Source organism: Pyrus communis, chromosome 4 (assembly GCF_041283825.1).
Source record: "Pyrus communis isolate YQ-2024b chromosome 4, ASM4128382v1, whole genome shotgun sequence".
NCBI lineage: Eukaryota > Viridiplantae > Streptophyta > Magnoliopsida > Rosales > Rosaceae > Pyrus > Pyrus communis.
In genome coordinates, this window is record NC_142568.1 from 20,480,910 (window position 1) to 20,500,000 (window position 19,091).

At 38.0% G+C, this 19,091-nt stretch overlaps 4 protein-coding genes and 1 pseudogene across 7 annotated transcripts in view; 1 reads left to right on the top strand and 4 right to left on the bottom strand.

The window, feature by feature from the left end:
* Nucleotides 1-19,091, bottom strand: part of LOC137723692 (uncharacterized) — a 56,220-nt gene that overhangs the window by 8,246 nt on the left and 28,883 nt on the right. The gene's annotated exons all lie outside the window — the stretch shown is intronic.
* On the bottom strand, nucleotides 4,022-5,488 carry LOC148697611 (uncharacterized; annotated as a pseudogene).
* On the bottom strand, nucleotides 5,711-6,697 carry LOC148697612 (L10-interacting MYB domain-containing protein-like). The gene is made up of 2 exons (XM_088692021.1): nucleotides 6,362-6,697; nucleotides 5,711-6,286 (listed from the first exon to the last, which is right to left on the bottom strand). The coding sequence occupies exons 1-2, from the start codon at nucleotides 6,692-6,694 to the stop codon at nucleotides 5,711-5,713; spliced, it is 909 nt and encodes a 302-aa protein (XP_088548147.1). The 5' UTR covers nucleotides 6,695-6,697.
* LOC148697613 (uncharacterized) lies at nucleotides 11,765-12,163 on the top strand. The gene has a single exon (XM_088692022.1). The coding sequence runs from the start codon at nucleotides 11,837-11,839 to the stop codon at nucleotides 12,086-12,088; it is 252 nt and encodes an 83-aa protein (XP_088548148.1). The 5' UTR covers nucleotides 11,765-11,836; the 3' UTR covers nucleotides 12,089-12,163.
* LOC137723693 (leucine-rich repeat receptor protein kinase HPCA1-like) overlaps nucleotides 12,453-19,091 on the bottom strand; it is a 22,950-nt gene continuing 16,311 nt past the window's right edge. The window contains exons 5-20 of the mRNA XM_068462888.2: nucleotides 16,654-16,728; nucleotides 16,477-16,548; nucleotides 16,226-16,387; nucleotides 16,065-16,139; nucleotides 15,905-15,976; nucleotides 15,735-15,806; nucleotides 15,573-15,641; nucleotides 15,407-15,481; nucleotides 15,218-15,289; nucleotides 14,997-15,131; nucleotides 14,442-14,902; nucleotides 14,206-14,355; nucleotides 13,965-14,104; nucleotides 13,654-13,873; nucleotides 13,307-13,542; nucleotides 12,453-13,165 (exon numbers count right to left, since the gene is read on the bottom strand). Of these exons, the coding sequence (XP_068318989.2) occupies nucleotides 12,653-13,165; nucleotides 13,307-13,542; nucleotides 13,654-13,873; nucleotides 13,965-14,104; nucleotides 14,206-14,355; nucleotides 14,442-14,902; nucleotides 14,997-15,131; nucleotides 15,218-15,289; nucleotides 15,407-15,481; nucleotides 15,573-15,641; nucleotides 15,735-15,806; nucleotides 15,905-15,976; nucleotides 16,065-16,139; nucleotides 16,226-16,387; nucleotides 16,477-16,548; nucleotides 16,654-16,728 (2,599 nt within the window). The 3' untranslated portion in view covers nucleotides 12,453-12,652. The remainder of the gene's footprint in view (nucleotides 13,166-13,306; nucleotides 13,543-13,653; nucleotides 13,874-13,964; nucleotides 14,105-14,205; nucleotides 14,356-14,441; nucleotides 14,903-14,996; nucleotides 15,132-15,217; nucleotides 15,290-15,406; nucleotides 15,482-15,572; nucleotides 15,642-15,734; nucleotides 15,807-15,904; nucleotides 15,977-16,064; nucleotides 16,140-16,225; nucleotides 16,388-16,476; nucleotides 16,549-16,653; nucleotides 16,729-19,091) is intronic.

The window sequence follows — 19,091 nt, forward strand, 5'->3', positions numbered from 1 at the left end:
AGCCCTTTGATTTGCGACTAATTTTGTCAATTTTAGAGCATAATGTAGCCTTAGCCCTTTGACTAGAGACGACCTACATAAAACGAGTTCATCGTCACCGTAGCGTTTTAGTCCAATGTTATGCTTAAGTTTTCCTACACATGACTCATCAGAATGAAATGCAAAATGACAATGAATTTGTTTCATACAAGTTGTTCTCGTGTATTTGGTACGGGTATATCTATTTTCCACCCAATAAACTATAGAGTATACACTTGTACATTATTTATTACATACTTTTTTTTATTGTTTCAGTTCTATTTATGTTTGGTAGTTAGTTATGCTATCTAAATTTCAGAAATGGCACCAAAATACAAAAACAGAGGCAGTTGCTTGATTTGGATGATAAAATATGTCTTTATCATTACCTACGTTTTTATCAGATTTTGCCTTATATTTGAAATCGAGCAATAGGGGAAAAAATTAATTTTAGAGAGAAAAGGATGGAAGGATTGCTAGTAGATAATTAAATTAAGGGTAAATTATAATGTACCACCTCAGGTTTGATGTCTATTACAACCTCATACAATATCTTCAAAAAATTTCACTTTCATACCTCACATACTATTTTATTTCAATATAATACATCCGTTATATTTTTCATCCATTGAGAGCTGACGTGACTGCTACATTTGTGCCACGTGTGTAAACAATTAATAAAAAAATTAAATTAATTAAAAAAAGTAAATAAAAACAATAAAAAAGCCCATAAACCCATTCCCCCCAACCCACCTCCCTTTCCTCCACTCTGCACCTCCCCTCCCATCCCACCCCACCCCCACATCCTCGGTGGTTACTCCCACCGTTCATCGTCTTCTCCAACGATTCCCAACGCACCCAGACGACTCCAACAACGGCTTCATCGTCATTCCCCGTCGATGTCAAACCACCATTGTGATGACCCATCCCAAATTAAAATATATTTTATCCTTGAACGCGTGGAAATGACAATGTTGCCCTTGAAATGTTGTAGTACGATTGTGCAATCGGGCTAAAGGAATTGACCAACTGCCATATCTCCCACAAATTTGGGTTTGTTTTAGTTGATTTTCTTTTGTCCTAAACCTTAAAGCCCAATCAGGGCCTTGGCCCTTTTTATTTTGGCCTATTCTGTTGGACACACATACACACACATACAACCTTCTTCCCTTCTCTCTTTTTTTTCTCGAAAATTCTTTCCGTCCGTACAACAAAGTCTTCAACCTTCAAACACCATCAAAACACCACAGATCAAACTTCTGAGGACCACCTTTGGACTCCTTGCATGCCTACGAACCTAATCATACCAATTGTTCAAAGAAAGGACATCGGGAACTCGAGAACTCGCGAGCTTCGGCGAGGTACTCTATTACTCCAACGTGATTGTGGATCTTTCACAATATTTTAAAGCTCAAAAAAGGTCCCAAACGTTTGTACTAGGATCCTAGGCTAGTTTTGGAGTGGTTAGAACGTTGAAACGCTCAGGTCTATTGAGTTTCAGGTTTGGCCGGTTGTGTCGAGCTATTTTCCACCACTTTTTGTCGGGTTTAGGACCTCTAAGAGGTAAGATCGTGTTCTTCTAGTTCAGGGCTTCAATTTGATATAAAATTCGTGAAATTTGGTGTTGAAATGATGGAGATATTGAGATTCAAAGTTTTTCCAAAAACCGGCAAGTGCAGTGGCGGCCGGCGACGAAATCCGATGAAACCACTGGAGAAGACAAAGCATATTCTGTCACCCTTGACGGAATATTCTTAATGGCGTCAGGTATATTTAACGGAATATCCTAGTACTTAACGGAATATTCCCTAACGGCGTTAGGGTTATCGTCAACGTACCAGGCACGTGCCTGCGCGTGGCCGGAGCATGAGGGCACATGGGATGTTGAAATTTTTTTCTAAAACTATGGGGATGCTCGTGGTGTTGAGTAGGCCACGATGCTATATATAAACACCCTAATTGAGCAACGTATGAGAAGTTATTTTATAGTGATGGTTATGTGTTTAAAAGTAATGTTAAAATAGTTGTGTCACATATAGGTGAGACGTTTCCAGAGGACGAGCGCAGCCAGGCAAGACTTAGGGGTTACTACCCGACTACATACCAATGAGTGGGCTTTTTGGTTTTATGTATATACATATATATGCCTTATGTTTCCCAGAAACTATTTAAATAGTTTTTACGTTTTAAATACCATGTCGTATGCATTACATATTAGTATATGTTATAATATAGCTGTGCATATTACTGCTCGACGTCATGGACGTTCAAGTAAGCTTTAGGTGAGTATATAGTGATGATTGTGATGATAGTGTGTATGATTATGATGAGTTGCTTTTAGTGATTTATATCCTGCACCCAGGTGTTAGTGCTCCGCTCGAGGGTAGGGTCTAGCCTTCACGTGATTGTTCACCTCCCGCACCATACGCTCACCTTGCATCCAAGGCAAGTGCCAACCTGTCGTACAAAGCACATTAGGTGGTTCCGACTCGTAGGTGACTTGCAATATTTGGCACAGCCTTCACGTGACCGTAGCACTTAAGCGTACTTATTTACACGTAGCCTGTCGTACAGACCACATAGGTGATTCCAACTCGTGTGTAGGATTTGATTTGATTGTTGAGTTATTGATTCAGCCGTACAGGTCACGTTAGGTGACTCTGGTTGATATGTCACTTTATATTAGTGCAATTCACCTGGCTTACTTATTCATGGTTGAGATGATTTTCATGGCATACACATGGTTTGGTTATACTCGAGTATAGTTTTCATATATGTTTATAGTATTATTTTCTGGGAAACTTATACGGGTTTTACAGTGAGGGGTTATTACATTTGAAAAGATAAATGGTTTTGAAAGTTTGTTTTTGCCCACTCACATTTTCTGTTTTGCGCCCCTCCAGGTTCTAGATAAAAGTTTTTGTTGGTGGCTCACGAGGGCTTCACGACGATTATGACAGACATCCACCAGTGTAGGGTTTCTTTTATGATTTGTATAATTATTACTTAGCCTTCGGGACTGCACTTTGATACCTATGCTCTAGTTGTGTGTGTCTTTACTCTAATCACTTTCACTTGTACTTATAAGCTAGTCTAAGGTAAGATAACTAGTGGTTTTTAGTTATTCGTATTTTCATATCGTTACCACTTCCGCACATTGCAAATGGTTACTAGGGATGGGCAAAATACCCGCAATTATGGATAACCATGGTTACCCGCCCATTTAAACTTTACGGTTATGGTTATGGGTAACCGTTTAGATAAATAAACGGTTATGGGTATAACCGTTTACCCGTGAAATTTAAATGGGTGGTTATGGGTATTAACCGCGGTTATAAACGGGTAACCGTTTACCCATTTATTTTATATATGTAATGTTGAATATTTTAAAAATAAAATTATATATATGCGGCTGTTTGACAGGGGATGGGAAGTTTTGTCATTAACCCAACAATCACATCTCTTCAATTTGAATGTTGCATCTTTTGATTGTTGCCAAAAAGACATGATTCATGGTCAAAAAGTGTAATCCTTCTCCTAACCATGTTCTCTATCGGACAAAACTTAAATCAATGCTATTGACTATAGTGCATGGTTTATATAGCTAATTACAATATAATGTAGCTCATTATATATATATATTATGTTAATACTTTACATTATGGGTAAAATAACCCAAGAATACCATCTTCTAAACAATTTTCGTAACCCAAGAATACTTAGCAAATATTATGGCTTGGTTTGGTATTGCTGTGCTTTGAAAAAAAACTGCTGTGAGAATAAGCGGCTGTGAAATAAAGCCAGCAAAGTGTTTGGTAAACTTTTTTGTAAAAGTGTTTTTGGAAAAAAAAAGCAGTATCATAGTGTTTGGTAAACTTTTTTGTAAAACAGTTGTGACTGTGTGAAATGACCAAAAAAGGTATATTACTAGATGTGCTATTAATTTAATTTTCTTAACAAATAAAAGTGAATTACTAAATATATTTTATTTTTAGAAGAAAAATATTTATAAACTTTATCTTAAATATTAATTAGTATGACAAACTACTTTAATAGAAATATTTTAGAGTGAATAGCTAGGATTCATTAGTACAATATTGTTAATGTACTTGAAAGTAGTCTAATTAGATGCATTCATCAAACTTGTTGCTATTCTATTTCTTAATGCCTCTATCTCATGTGATCCTTCAACTTGATAATTTTGATATTCATCATCATCATCATCATCATCACTACTATCGCTTTCTTCACAAAAGTCCCTGGGGTCATCAAAATGACGATCACGTTCAGAATACCTCCGTATGTAGTTATGAAGAGCCATTGTAGCAATGACAATCTTCACTTGCTTATTGAACGGGTAATTAGGCATATCCCTTAAAATTGCCCATCTTTTCTTCCATACCCAAAAGTTCGTTCAATGATGCTCCTAAGAGAAGAATGCCTGTGGTTGAATACCTCTTTGTGACCCATTGGTTCGGCACCCCTACGAAAGTCCGGGAGGTGATATCTTTCACCTTTATATGGTCCCAAATAACCTCTCATTTGTGGGTACCCCGCATCTACCAAGTAATATTTTCCTGACAATTGAAAATTTGTTTTGTATTGTAATAATTATACAAAGCAAGTATGTAAAATGTTATAATAAGAGTATGAAGATTACCATTTGGAGGCTCAGAAAAGTTTAAATTTGGATTCCGTAGCACGGATAGAAAAACCCTTGTATCATGTGCAGTGCCTTCCCATCCGGCACAAGCAAATATGAATTGCATGTCAAAATTACATGCAGCCATAACATTTTGAGTCGGTATTCCTTTCCTACCAATGTATGGAACTTGATCCGGAGGTGGTATTGAAGCCTCAACATGCACTCCATCTATGGCACCAATACAATCCTAAAAATAATAATATAAAAGAAAATCGTCAACCTACACTTATAGTTTGCAAATAAGTTAGAATACAAGCCAAATTTTACCTTAAAATAAGGCATGTATCTTGTATCTCTCCTTATTTCTGGGGGAATGCCACGAAACTCCGAATCCATTGGTTTGATAATATCTATTGCCATCTTACATACGATATCCAACATAGCACCAAAATATCTACTAACAGTCTCACCAGAATGTTGAAATCTCTTTTGAGCTAATCTATTTTTCACACCATGTCCCAACATATGCAAGAACATTCCTAATATTTCAGTTGCATTCATTTTCCTTGAACCTTTCAATCCATAATTAGTTTGCAAGTCATTGGATAATCTATAAAAGACATCTTTGTTCATCCTAAACATTCTATAGCATCGCACGTCATTTCCTTGCAGTACTTCCATCAACCAAATATTACCTGTATGGGAAGAATTCATACATGGAGTTTTGTGGACATATTTTAAATAATATGTTTTAACAGCTCTCTCTACAGCGCATATAATTAGACCATCCTCCAACTCCTCAACATCATCATCAGAGGTGTTCATATTGAATATACCTGTAACCTAACACATAATTCAACATTCCACAAGTCATAATCTAACAATCACTAAGAAGTCATAATCCGACATTCAAGAACAAGTCAATCCAATGTTTAACAAGAAATCATAATCCAACATTCAATAAACACAAAATACAAGCCACATTCAACACATAGTCTTAATGCAAAGTACAAACTACACAAAGTTCTAATTCATAGCTATAGCTTCTTATTGTTCTTTGTTGAACATATATTTCAACCAAGTCAGCTGGACTTCAGGATCTTGTATCGTAGTAAACACCTCTCGCTTCTCTGCAGAACAAAATAAACATGTAGCAAACAACCATAACTCGCTAGGTGGCTCACAACCAGGCAATTGTGCAACAACCGCTAACACTTCTGGAATACTACTACCTATATGCAGCGACCTCGTCAATGAGTTTGCAGAACTCCTAGTTTCATAAGCTTCAACAAGACGGTCAATTTGACCACAAAGTTTTGCAGCACCTCCAATTTTTTTCCCTTTCTTATCAACCTTCTTCTTTTGCAATTCTCCTTGGTTAGCCGCTCTTTTTTTTCCCTTCCTACTTGCTTGCCTTAGATCCTGCATAGTCTCAGTTTCTTCCTCATCATATGAATCAATTTGTCCTACAGATTCCTCTCTTGACTCTGGTGATAGTACTCCAGATGAAGGTGCCCAGGCATGTTCACCGGTAGCAATTGTACTCAAGAACATCCTATCTAACTTGTCCTCCATCTCAGGACTAATGCCTTTTTTTCGCAATTTTCCATATTCTTTGTTTATCTACAAGTAAGAAAGAATATGGTTAATACATATTGCATGATATCATAATACATATTAAAAGATAAATACACAAACCTGAATTTTATTGTTCCACCACTCCTCAGAGGCATCAACGGTACCCTTGCTTGAATTCCACCCTAGGCCAATTTCTTTACCAACTAATTCTTTCCACAACTTCCACTCATTTTTAAGTGCATCCCACTTATTTTTCAGTTGCTTTTTTTCATAATCATGCCCTGTCTCTGCCTTGAAGTTAGCTCTAATATTTGCATATCCTTCTTTGTCAAAGTGAGTGCCCGGACGATGTCCGGCCTCAACCTCCTTGATGCAAAGATCACAAAATATTGATATATTGTGCGCATTCCATGTAGCTACAGGATTTGACGAAGATGCCCCCTTCTTTGCCATCGATACCAACTACTGATTTGTATATACACATATATATATATATATATTAAAACACGAACAAATGATATTGTAATATAACCAAGAAATAACCGATAAATGATCCACATACAACTACAAATACATTACATCACAAATTGGGTTCACAGTTTGTATATATACATACATATAAATACACACACACATATATATATATATATATATATATATAAATATATCAAGAAATAACCAATAAATATCTTCTTATCTTGGATCCTATTTATTTGTATTTAGCTTGGAATTTTGTCAATGTCAAGTTTAACTCTTGTTTACTTTTCATCACAAAATTCTAATTCTTATTTATAATTGGTAAAAAGAAAGGGCTTACGTATGGAACACTTCTTTTTATCTTTGCCTTGTTGGTAGCAATATTTATGACGATAACACTTTACTAACCCTATATAAAAGGAGAAAGGTCAAAACGATGAAGCAAAGATGACCGTGGCATGTAACAAAACCAAATGGATCGTCGAGGATCTGCCCCAAGACCTCCACCCAATCAACGGATTCACATCATTTTCAATCATATCAGATGATGTGATAGTACTTAATTTAATACCTAATATTAATGTAGTATTTTCTTTCTTTGGACCTTGATACCAGCTACATTCTTCTTTGGACACATTCCTTTCTACTATAGTTTTCTGATTGAGTTGGAACCGCCAATTTTCTTGGTCACTTGTACCGACAAATTCAATATCCTGATTAAATATTAAAGTTTTAATTATGGTAATCGTATACACACATATATATACTAATGTGGTACATAATTTGACAAAAAATTGACTTTTATGTAGTCCCGAGTCCAATACCTGTTTGAAGTGGAAACAGTTAAGGGGACAGTGTTTGGGGACAGCGTTTGGGGACAGCGTTTGAAGTGGAAACAGTTTGTAATACATATACATACATATGCATACAAAAGATTACATCACAGATTTCGGTGCAATTTGTAATATATATACAGTTTGATACATATACATACAAGTCCAAAAACCTCAAGGGAAAATAATCCTCCAAATTAAACCTATAAATCAAGTCGTACCCTTCTTGAACTAGCAACATTAGTGTTCGATTGGTGCTAACCTCCTTCTCTGAACCTAAATAATTAGTGCCAAATACACTCTGGATTATGTTATCTAAAGAACCCTTCTGCAATATTGCTTTCAATCCCACAACCCTATTTTCCTTCATCTCATCCCAAATTATCACAGTTTGGGTTCACAGTTTGTAATACAAGAGATTACAGTTTGTAATACATATACATACATATACATACAAAAGATTACATCACAGTTTTGGTTCACAGTTGTGGATATTGATTTTTACTGCATGTTTTTAAAAGCTGTACTATTGTAAATATGCAGGTTCATCATGGTGGTGCTGGGACTACGGCTACAGGATTGAGAGCTGGGGTAATGTTCTTTTCAGTCAGTGTGGTCGTTCTAAAATCATTTATTTCTGGGAGAATGGATGCTTTATCGTTCACCATTGTAATTTTTTTGTTGGATATCTAATTGCACTATTTTACGATGTACAGTGCTATTAGATTCATGCTGGAGCCAGAGGTATTACTGCACCAATACCTGTTTCTCGTTTTGAAAATTATTTGTTTATCATATACAACAACCAAGCCTTATCCCACTAAGTGGTGGATGCCATGCCTTATCGAAGTAATTCTACTAATTCTTTCAAACTCATGACAACTTAATGTTGCTCTTCAGCCTTGGTATTTCTTCCTTCTTATTGAATCAAACTCCTTGTAACCGTCTCTATAGATTTTATTCACAGAGCATTTACACGTGAATGAGAGTGTGAGTGGTGTGTGTGTTTTATTGGTCAATAATAGACAACCAATGAACCCCAAAAGATTAAACTGTTAATTAATGAGCTAACAATGCATTAGCTAACAAGTCAGAATGTGTGAAGCCTTGTCATCATACTTTTAACAGTATGACCATACTTTTAACAATAATAGCATTAGCTGAAACGTTACCAGGTTAGATTAAATCCGTTCCTTTCTTTCTTGTTTTCATGTTTTTTTTCTTTCAATTAGCATTATGTTGTTCACTTTGTTTATTAAAATCTGATTGCACCAAAAGACGGCCTTCAGGAGTGCACAAACTACTGAAAGTAGGAAACTCTACTCAGAATTTAGACCGTACCACAAAAAAGATAATGCAGACAGCATGAGAACACACTGAGAAAAACCAGAAACCAAGCAATCATGGAACAATGGACAGAAACAAATCAAATATCACAAATAATTAACACATGTCTTACAATCTCCGCCAAAGAATCAAATATCACAAATAATCAAATATCACAAATATCACAAGTAATCAAACTTCTCTCTCAATTTTTTTTTGTTTCCTCCACAAACCCTAATTTTTTCCCCAATTAATTTTTTCCCAATTAATTTTTTCCACAAACCATATCACCTTCCCCAATTAATTTTTCCCCACCCTCCATCCCCAATTGTTTTTCCCGACACCCATACCCTCATCCCTTTGCTCTTCCCACCCCTCTTTCCCTAATCTACCCATCCCTAATTTGAAAAATCCAAACAAATAAATGAGAAGCTTACCTGGAGAAACCTGGAGAACGAGAGAACGAGTTCGCTAGTTTTTGGAACGAGAGAACAAGAGAACGAGAGAACGAGAGAGATCGCTCTGGTTCGGGTTATGCGAGAGAGCTCTGAGGTGAAGAGCGTGCGAGAGAGCTCTGGAAAGGTGAGAGCGTAGGTGAAGGGAAAGGGAGGGTAGTTTTGGGTTATTCATATTTCATTAAACGTGTACACTGTTCACCCGTGTGTGGGTGAAAATAAGCTGCTTTTGGAAGCTGCAAATTGCAGCTTCTTGTCATCTCCTGGTTTTGGGCTTTTTTTCACCCTCAACTTTGAAACAAAGCTGTTTTTCAAAGTTTACCAAACACCAAAAATTTTCATAGCTTTTTTTCATAGTAGCTTTTTTTTTAATCACCTCAATCCCAAACAGGCCCTATATTATCTTCATTGGTAACAGTTAAAAATATCGTCCGTAAACTATTATTTCAATTATTGGAATGGTATAAGGACTTAAAAAATTAAAATACGAAAATGTATGATGAATGTTACCTATAATGGTGTTTAATTGTCAAAAAAAAAAAAAAATTATGACAATTTTTTTTTTAATTTTCAAGTTGTTAAAAAACATGTAGACAGGTGAAAAAAGGGTAATGGTAAAAAAAAAAAAGAAGAGATAAACTGGTTAAAAAGGGTAAATGAGTATTAAATGGTTACAGTTAAATGGGTATGGTTAACCGTTTATAAACGGTTATGGGTATGGGTATAACCGTTTAGGTAATTACCCAACGGGTAAACGGTTATGCGGGTATGAGCATAAACGCTTATGGGTAAATAACCGCAGTTACCCGCCCGCCATAACCGTTGCCCATCCCTAATGGTTACGTCACCCTCACGTGATGGGAAGCATGCCTTGATCGAGGTCGGGGTGTGTCAACCACCAAGACCCAATGTTTCTTGTGAAACAAACACAAGTCTGTACCTCATGATTTTCAAACCCCAAGCCTTCGAATCAAAGAGCCCTGTCTCGGACTCGACTTCCCTCGGCAAAGTTCTCGTCGTTTTCGACAATGGTAAGCCTCGAGGGCCACAGAGGCTCCAACGGCCTCTGCACATTCGTCCACCTCTCGTTCTTCAATTTGTTCAAACATTGGGGCCCCAATTTTAGGGACCTCTGTAACACCATCTTCAGCTAACAAGCCTCTTAGGTGGAGAAGAAGATGTGGGAACGAGAAAGAGATGAAGGGAGGAAGAAGAAGGAGAGACTTATGAGAGCAAGGCATAACTCGAAGGCGGAAGAAGAAGAACATGCAGTGGGGGTGGGTTTTTGGATGGGAGGGGAGGTGAAGAGTGGAGGAGAGGGAGGTGGGTCGAGGAGAATGGGTTTCTAGGTTTATTCTTTTCTTTTTCTTTTTTTTTTTAATTAATTTTTTAAATTTTTAAATTTTTTTTATTAATTGTTTAGCCACATGGCACAAATGTGGCAGCCATGTGGTATAAATGTGGCAGCCATGTCAGCTCTTAACAGAGCAATGGATGAAAAATGTAACAGAGTTATTATATTGAAACAAAATAGTACGTGATGTATGAAAGTGAAATGTTTTGAAGATATTGTATGAGGTTGTAATAAACATCAAACCTGAGGTGGTAAAGTGTAATTTACCGTTAGAATCGGTTAATTAAGGTATAGAAAGATTGTTAGGGCTCGTTTAAGAGTGCTTTTAAAATAACGACTGAAAGCGTTTGTAAAGAAAATATTTTTAGGTTTCAAAAGCACTTGAAGTGCTTCCTTTCAAGAAACACTTCAGGTGTTTTTCTAAGATTTACTTGTATTTTTATTAAAAATGGTTTCAAAAGCATTTTCACTAAAAATGTTTTCAACTATTTTAAAAGCTTCCAAACGAAAGCTTATTTGTTGATGTATGCCTGCTCATATTTTCATTTTTTTTTTGTTTTTTTTGTGAAAATGTGATTATTGAGTAACACTCATCCACTTTTGCAACCATTGAGTTTGACGCCATTTGTAAGTAGTTTCACCATTTATTAATTTACATAAGTATTTTTATTGAATATTTAATCTTGTGAAGCAAGCAGCATTTTACCACATCATGGAAAGGTGTTGAGTCCTTACATGACAATGTGAGTTCAAATTCTATTGGTGTCTAATCTAACAAATTTATCGTATGGCAAAAAAAAAAAAAAAAAACCTAAAAATCAACCAAAAATATTTGTGAAAACGATCGGTTCCGTTTTGACAGTCGGAACATCTCTGAAATGTCCTACATAAATTTTTAATCGCAAACCCGATTACAAATCGTGAGTGTTAGCTCAAACTTTCAGTAAAAATTCAACCGTTGTGTTTTCAAACAATCTTTTTCCTGGAAGTAAAGTAGTTACGGCCGTCCAACAACCAAACTCATTCAACCGTTTTGGTGTATTTCGGGAAAAGAAGCCAAGTCATATAGATATAGCTACCAAATTCAGAAGTTGATCAAAAGTGAAGAAAATAATGTTGGTCGCAGAAAAGAGCCTTGTCTTTGAAAGATATGTCTGAAGATTCCACGACGCCGGAAAACTTCACGTTCCCGTTGAGGGTCAGGGTTTCGAATACGGTTCTTTCTAGGGCTGCGGTTGCGGCATTCGGGTTCGGATTCATCAATGAGGGATACAGTGGAGACTGGTCGAGGATTGGAGCCATCGCAAAAGAGAGTGAGGAGTTGCTCAAGGTTGCTGCATTTGTAGTTGTTCCCTTATGTTTGTTTCTCATTTTTTTCTTTTCCAAAGAAGTTGAGGACTGAATTTTTAAGATGGGATTGTGTAGTTAGAAGTGTGGAATGAAATGATTCTCTGAATTTCAATGCTGTTAAAAGTGCTTTTATTAGAAGAGCGTCGAAATTTTATTAAATCCAAGTGCTTTTTGAAAAAACGGTTCAAAGTGCTTCTGATCATTAGCACTTTTAAGTTTTTCTACCTTGAAGAGAGACTATTTTTATAGGGAGCAATTCTGCTAATAAGGTTGCAAGTGTAAACATGTTGAAATTTCTATATATTCAAATGATTTATTTAACTGCTTTCTAAAAAAGTACTTAGGTGTGCTTCTACAACCGTGCTTAATTGTAAGTTTTTATGTCAAATGTGGTCACTCGTTAGAAACGTTATCGATTGTCAAAAAGCACGTTTAAAGAAGTCTTGCATCAAATCCAAAAGAACCAAGACACAACGTAAGAATATTACATGCCTATTTGTCAGTTGAAATCAAGAACGCTACTTATTCTTTTGCTACATTTATGTATATATGGATACAGAAAATTACAATTACGAAGGAAGAAATTAACACAAAACTTCGTTGCACTCCATAATTACTACTTGGGTTCGATTTTCGCTGAAACAATGTGTCCACTGCTATAATCAAAGGAGCCGGTGCTGTCATTGAATTCCTTTTTCGGCAAGCCATCGTTGTAGGGATGTTTCGGAGCACCTTTTGATGCTGCAAACCCTGCGGCTGATGAAGATGCTGATGTTGAGTTTGTGTTCATCCCATCGTTCTGCAGAATGGTTTCGATAGCCTTCACAACTTCACTCATCATGGGACGATCTGCAGCTGATTCTTCGACACATTGCATGGCTAGCTCCAAGAACCTCCCAAACCCAATAAGAGTTCCTGAGTTTCGAATGTTTCGATCTATTAACTCCCTCAAACCGTAATGCTCTTCGTCATTCTTGTCCATCACCAACTGTACCTCGCGGACAATGTATTTTCCCTTCTCGATTGGATGCCTAGCAGTTATCAGTTCAAGCATAACGACTCCAAAGCTGTATACATCGCTCTTCTCGGTCAATTGTTGAGTCATGTAGTACTCAGGATCCAGATAGCCCTGAAAGTGTAGACGGTAACTTACAATACAAGAAATGTTCAAACTGGAAAACACGATTTTCCTCCTTAGTGCTTACCCTAGCAGAGTACATTTTAGGTAGTTATAAATGATAACATTCGAAATGCTTAATTGTAAACTTACCATTGTTCCCTTAACCTGAGTCGAGACATGTCCTTTTCCGCTGTCATTGACGAGCTTCGACAGGCCAAAATCTGCAACCTTCGCTGTTAAATGTTCATCTAATAGAATATTGGTGGACTTCACATCTCTGTGAATTATAGGAGGATTTGCAAGCTCATGTAGGTAAGCCAGTCCTCTTGCCGAGCCAAGAGTGATTCGGAGTCTCCTCTTCCAATCGAGATGAATACCAGATCTCCCTGCAACTCATATGAAAAGAAAGCTTGTCATTATGTGTTAAATCGATGGTACTAAATGAAACACATAAAACTAAAAATATGAATTAGTGAGAAGTAAAATCTAGAACTGACCTGACAAGCTTTCCCTAAGTGTTCCATTAGGCATAAACTCGTAAACCAGCATCTGCTCTCCTTGTTCGAAACAGAATCCCAAAAGACCAACGACATTTTTGTGATGAATGCGAGAGAGCAACTCGACTTCAGTCTTGAACTCGAGGCCTCCCTGCATGGATCCTTGCTGAGCTCTTTTGATTGCTATCACTTGTCCATCAGAAAGCATGGCCCTGTAAACCTATGGATAGCCAACCAAAAAGTATAGAAAAAAAATCTTTTAAATTCAATCACAATTTCATAGCTGTTACTGAATGAGTTGAATATATAACCTTCCCGTAGCTGCCAGATCCGATCTCATTACTGTCAGAGAAATTATTGGTGCACCTCTTAAGCTCTTCATACGAAAACCATCTTGCTCCCTTTAACTGTGGTGCACCGCCACTATCATTTCCGCTTGGTGCCCAAGAAGCTGGAAGATAGAGGAGAGTAGTGAATATAAGCTCACCAGTACCTCGTATTAATGATAGAATTTCAGTCTAAAAATCATCCACAACAGGAATGGTTACTCACCGAAAGGTCTGCTTAAACCAATGGCTCTTTCCGCACGTTTCTTTTGCCTAATGGCGTAAATTCCTACTACCACGAGGCCCACAACAAGAATGAGACAACTAACTGATATCCCAACAATAACACCAGTGCTCATAGATCTTGTATGCGTGTCTGAAACAATTCGGGTTTTTTACTGTCAGTTTAATTGATCTTTTAATGCAGGGAAAGTGTATATGAACACTGTGATTTAAAATTACCTGGGAAATTATATGGAGCTGCAATAAAATTGAAGGGTCCAAAATCCTCTGGTGGCTTCTGAATCTGATGGCTCATATTTAAACCAATCCTGATAATCTCTGACCTATTAAAATATGTTCCTGTTGGTGGAAAGAGAGCCACATGTACTTTAAGATGGTCGTCGTTGTCGAAGTAAGGGTTCTTAAGTGAAACTGAATGGGGAGTGAGGTTAAGTTTCTCCCATAGGATCGTTTCTAGGGATTTAAACAGAGTCACATCTGTCAAATCCCTGAAAGGGGGCGCTAGGAAATCCAGTGTTCCTTCAAAAGGATATCCACATTGACAACTCTGCGGGCTTGGCTGCTGACCCCCGGGGCAGGATGGACAATCCGTGCTAGTAGCATACGTTTTTGTATTTGATTGTGGAGGCTGACAGAACGAACTCGAGCTAGATTCTTTGCACAATGGGTTCTCAACCAGTCTGCAATATGGAAAAGTCACAACTAAGAATGATTGTCCCATGAAAATACAGAGCATCATAGAAAATTAAGATCGAGGCCCGTGAACTGTCTTACATTAATGTATTTTTGTACTCATAACCCAGAGTTATTTCCTCAATCTCATTGTTCTGCAGATCAACAAGCGTCAGTTGCGGACTGATGTTATCACCCATGTTCAATGTGCCGTTAAACGCATTGTTTTTCAGTTTCCTGTCGAGTCACAGAAAAGATGACTGACCAGTTTATTGAAATCGCAGCACGTAGATGAATTATTCCGTTATTCTCCTTATACTTACACTTGCTTCAATGACGGTATTCTGAACATCCCCCGTGGCAGAGTCCCTTGAAGCGCTACATTTTCTAAAACGCTGGCATCATAACAGTAAATAATTTCAAAATGATATCACAATAAAGTTTTCACTGTCCTTTTCCAAGACTCATCAATATATACCAAGACATTTTCGTGTAACCACCATCGGACTTACATAATGGTGACCGATGGCAAGGTTGAGATCCAAAGCGGAGCTTCTGATGGATGAAACGAGTTGTTACTAAGGTCTCTGAAGCAAAATCATTAGGATTTATCAGTACAACACAAGAAAACCCCGGAAAACTGAAACTGCAAATGACAGCTCCACGCCATGTACTCACACATAATTGAGGGCATTCAATCCAGTTAGGTTGGGTAAAGCGCCGTCCAAATTGTTGTGCGCGAAATTTCTGCAAGAGAATATAAAAACCGTGTAAAAGCTGATTAACCATCACTAGGATCATGGTAACACCAAAGTATTTTCTTGGAGAGTTTGTACTCACAATTCACTGAGATACATTAGGTTGGAGATATATGAGGAGACTGGTCCTGTCAGAGCATTTCTATCAAGCCGACTGTTGCAGAAAAGAACGGTTTTAGTCTAATAAGTGTCAAGAAGCAGATGCACTTAAACGTGGAAGAAAAAGAAAAATCAAGATGGCTTTTCACTCACAGAACCTCGAGAGTCTGAACGGAAAATATTGTTGATGGAATAGTCCCATTGAATCTATTTCCATCAAACAATCTGCAAATAAAGAATGACAAGCAGTTTAAGCATAGAACATAAACTGATAGACAGACAAATTCGATACTGATTGTTCATATCAACTTACACATGGATCAGTTTCATCTTGGAGCTGAAAAGTGTGGGTGGAATGGTACCTGAAAGCTGGTTGTGGTTCAAATGGCTGCAAATTCATATAATCTGTTCAATGTTTATGCAATAAGCAGTGGCATAATCCTCACTAGAATTTCATTTTCTTTTAATACTCACAAATGTTGAGCCGTAAACAGTTGGTCTAAGCCGGGGGTAGTGCCGCTTGAAACTGGGAGAGGTCCAGTCAACTGATTGTGTGCCAGGTCCAGCCAATAGAGGTTGGAGAGATTACCCAATGAAGCAGGTATACTGCCGGTGAAGCTATTCGTATTCAAAGCCCTGAGAAAAACCAAAGTTATATAAACTTGGGAAAGAAAAACATCATATTGGTTTGCACCAACAGTAGGAATAATGAGTCCAATTCTTACAAGAAGGTTAGCTCTCCAAGTTTCCCCAACTCACTTGGAATAGTTCCACTGAAGCTGCAACCAGCTAGGACCCTAAAAGATGGAAACAGTCTCGTATAATTATCCGATACAAAAACTCATGTTCCATAAAGTTGAAAAGGTGCGGACATGAAAAATAGCTTGGTAAATTGTTCTTACAGGATGCTTAGATTGCTCAGATCCCCTAATCGTGGAGAGAGAGAACCGGCGAGGCCTTTGTTGAATGAAAGAACCCTGCAATGTTAACGTTTCAGCTTCGTTACAAAAAGAATTCCATCCCGACTCTCATGAAATGGTACAACTCTCTTAGTTACACTTAATAATTCAGAGCACCCTAGAATTGGCATGATGCTCTGGTCATCAAACTTCTTGGGCGATCGCACACTTATAATTTTTTGTTGAACAGGCAGAGGCAAAAATGGCAATTAAAAGGAGGTATGCAGCTTATTGACATTGATTATGATTTTTATATTGTTAAATTTGATTTGGAAGAGGATAATTGCGGGTCAGTATTTGACGATTCAAAAATGGAGACCAGGATTTGTGCCTGCAACAGAGGTTATTACATTACTCGTATGGCTGTATGGGTTAGGATACTGGGTGTTCCAATTGAGTATTTTAATGTTTCGGCAATGAGGAAGATAGGTAGTGTGCTGGGAAAACTGTTGAAGATTGATGTAAACACCAACTCTCAATACAGGGGCAAATTTGCTAGAATTTGTGTTGAGATTGATGTGACTAAGCCTATTGAAGGGTTTATTCAAATTAATAAGGGATGGTACAATTTGGAGTACCAGGGTATGCCAGAAATTTGCTTCAGATGTGGTCGCTATGGGCATAAGAGGGAGAGTTGTCCTTGGAGCGTTGATTGTTAAAACCTACCCCCAAATATTTGTAATTTCCTTTGCTCCCCTAAAGATTTATGAAAGTTACACCTTGGTCCCCTATCTTCACCCAATCAAAATCCCCTTTTCAGATTTTCTAAACCTCTCCACCCCTTTCTGATTGCCACGTGGCAAGCACTCACTCACTTCCTCTCTCTCTCTCTCTTCTCCCCGAGCTCTCTCTCACTTTCACTCTCTATCTCACTCTCAACTCACTCTATCTCTCTCTCGGACTTTCATCCCTCTCCCTTCCCGACGACATACCTACACCACCATCATACCCAAAGAACCCAGACGGCACCACCACGTTCGTGTGGACCTCCTCCCTCCATCCCTCGTCTCTGTGAAGCTCTCGGGCACCCAGAAGACACCCGACCTAGGTCCCGCGAGCTCGTGGGTTTCGAGCTAAGATCCAACCACCTCCGGCCACCCCCTGGCGAGAAACCAACCCAGGTCTTCGAGCCTAGAACCTTTGGGCTGGGCTTCCAAGCCTAAGGCTTGTGAAACCTAAACCCCCGAGCCCAAAACCTTAAGGCAGCCCAACCCAGCAACCCATTTAGTTAAACCCTATAATCTTGGGCTGGGCTTTCAAGCCCATACCCATTTGTACAACCCAGGGCTTCCAGCCCGTTAACCCCATGTTTAAACCCTTAAACCCCAAACCCCTTGAATCAGGCCTTCTGGCCATGTGGGACTTGGGCCTTTGGCTCGCGGAGCTTAAGCCCAACCCGTTAAACCCAAACCCAAAACACTATATAGACCTCAGGCCTTTGGGCCATGGATTCGGTCCATTAACCCTTGGCCCAACCCAAACCAAATCCTGGCCTATGACTGGTTGACCTGGTTTGACCCGACCCGGTTGACTCGGTTTGACCCGACTCGGTTGATCCGTTGACCGGTTTGACCGTCCTTTGACTTTGATCAGTCAAAGTTAACTTTTTCGGGTTTTGGCCGAGGCCTCCTGGATTCGTTTTTGACGTCTATTTTCCCAAATTCAATCGTTTGAGTATAGTTTCATTAATTGTACCCTTTATGTGCTTAGGTGCAACTATTAGCGACGATTCCATAATTCATATTTCGTACGGCTCTTCGACGACGGAGTATCTGTGAGTGGACTCTTTCTAAAATGCATGTTTTAATAGTAGAAATGCATACATGAAAAGCATGATTTAATGATTACGTTTTATGAGATATTATGCTTACTGAAAATATTTTGGAATATCATATTTTATCGAACTGTTCTTTGTAGTATATACGATGGATGAGTATATACTATTTATGAACATGCTTTTACATACTTCTTTATAGTATAGATGATTGATGACTTTACTTGAGATATATGTACCTATGTTTGGAAAGATTATATTCAATGTTTTTGTGCGTATCTAGTGGTCATTATTTTGCTTACGAGCAATGATATTTATATTGGCTTCGGCCGAGCGTAGGTTGGTGCCTGTTTGGCAAATTATATTTATATTGGCTTCGGCCGGGCATAGGTTGGTGCCTTGGCAAATGATATTTATATTGGCTTCGACCGGGCGTAGGTTGTTGCCTATTTGGCAAATCAAGTGTTCCGAATGAAGAGTTCTAAGGGCCTCCGAGCGATACTGATGCAATACCCCAAAAATTTTAAATATATGATTATGTGGAGTAAATCGAGAATAAATGATTTATGGTTGTAAAAATTTGATTAGAGGAATTTTAGAATTTTGT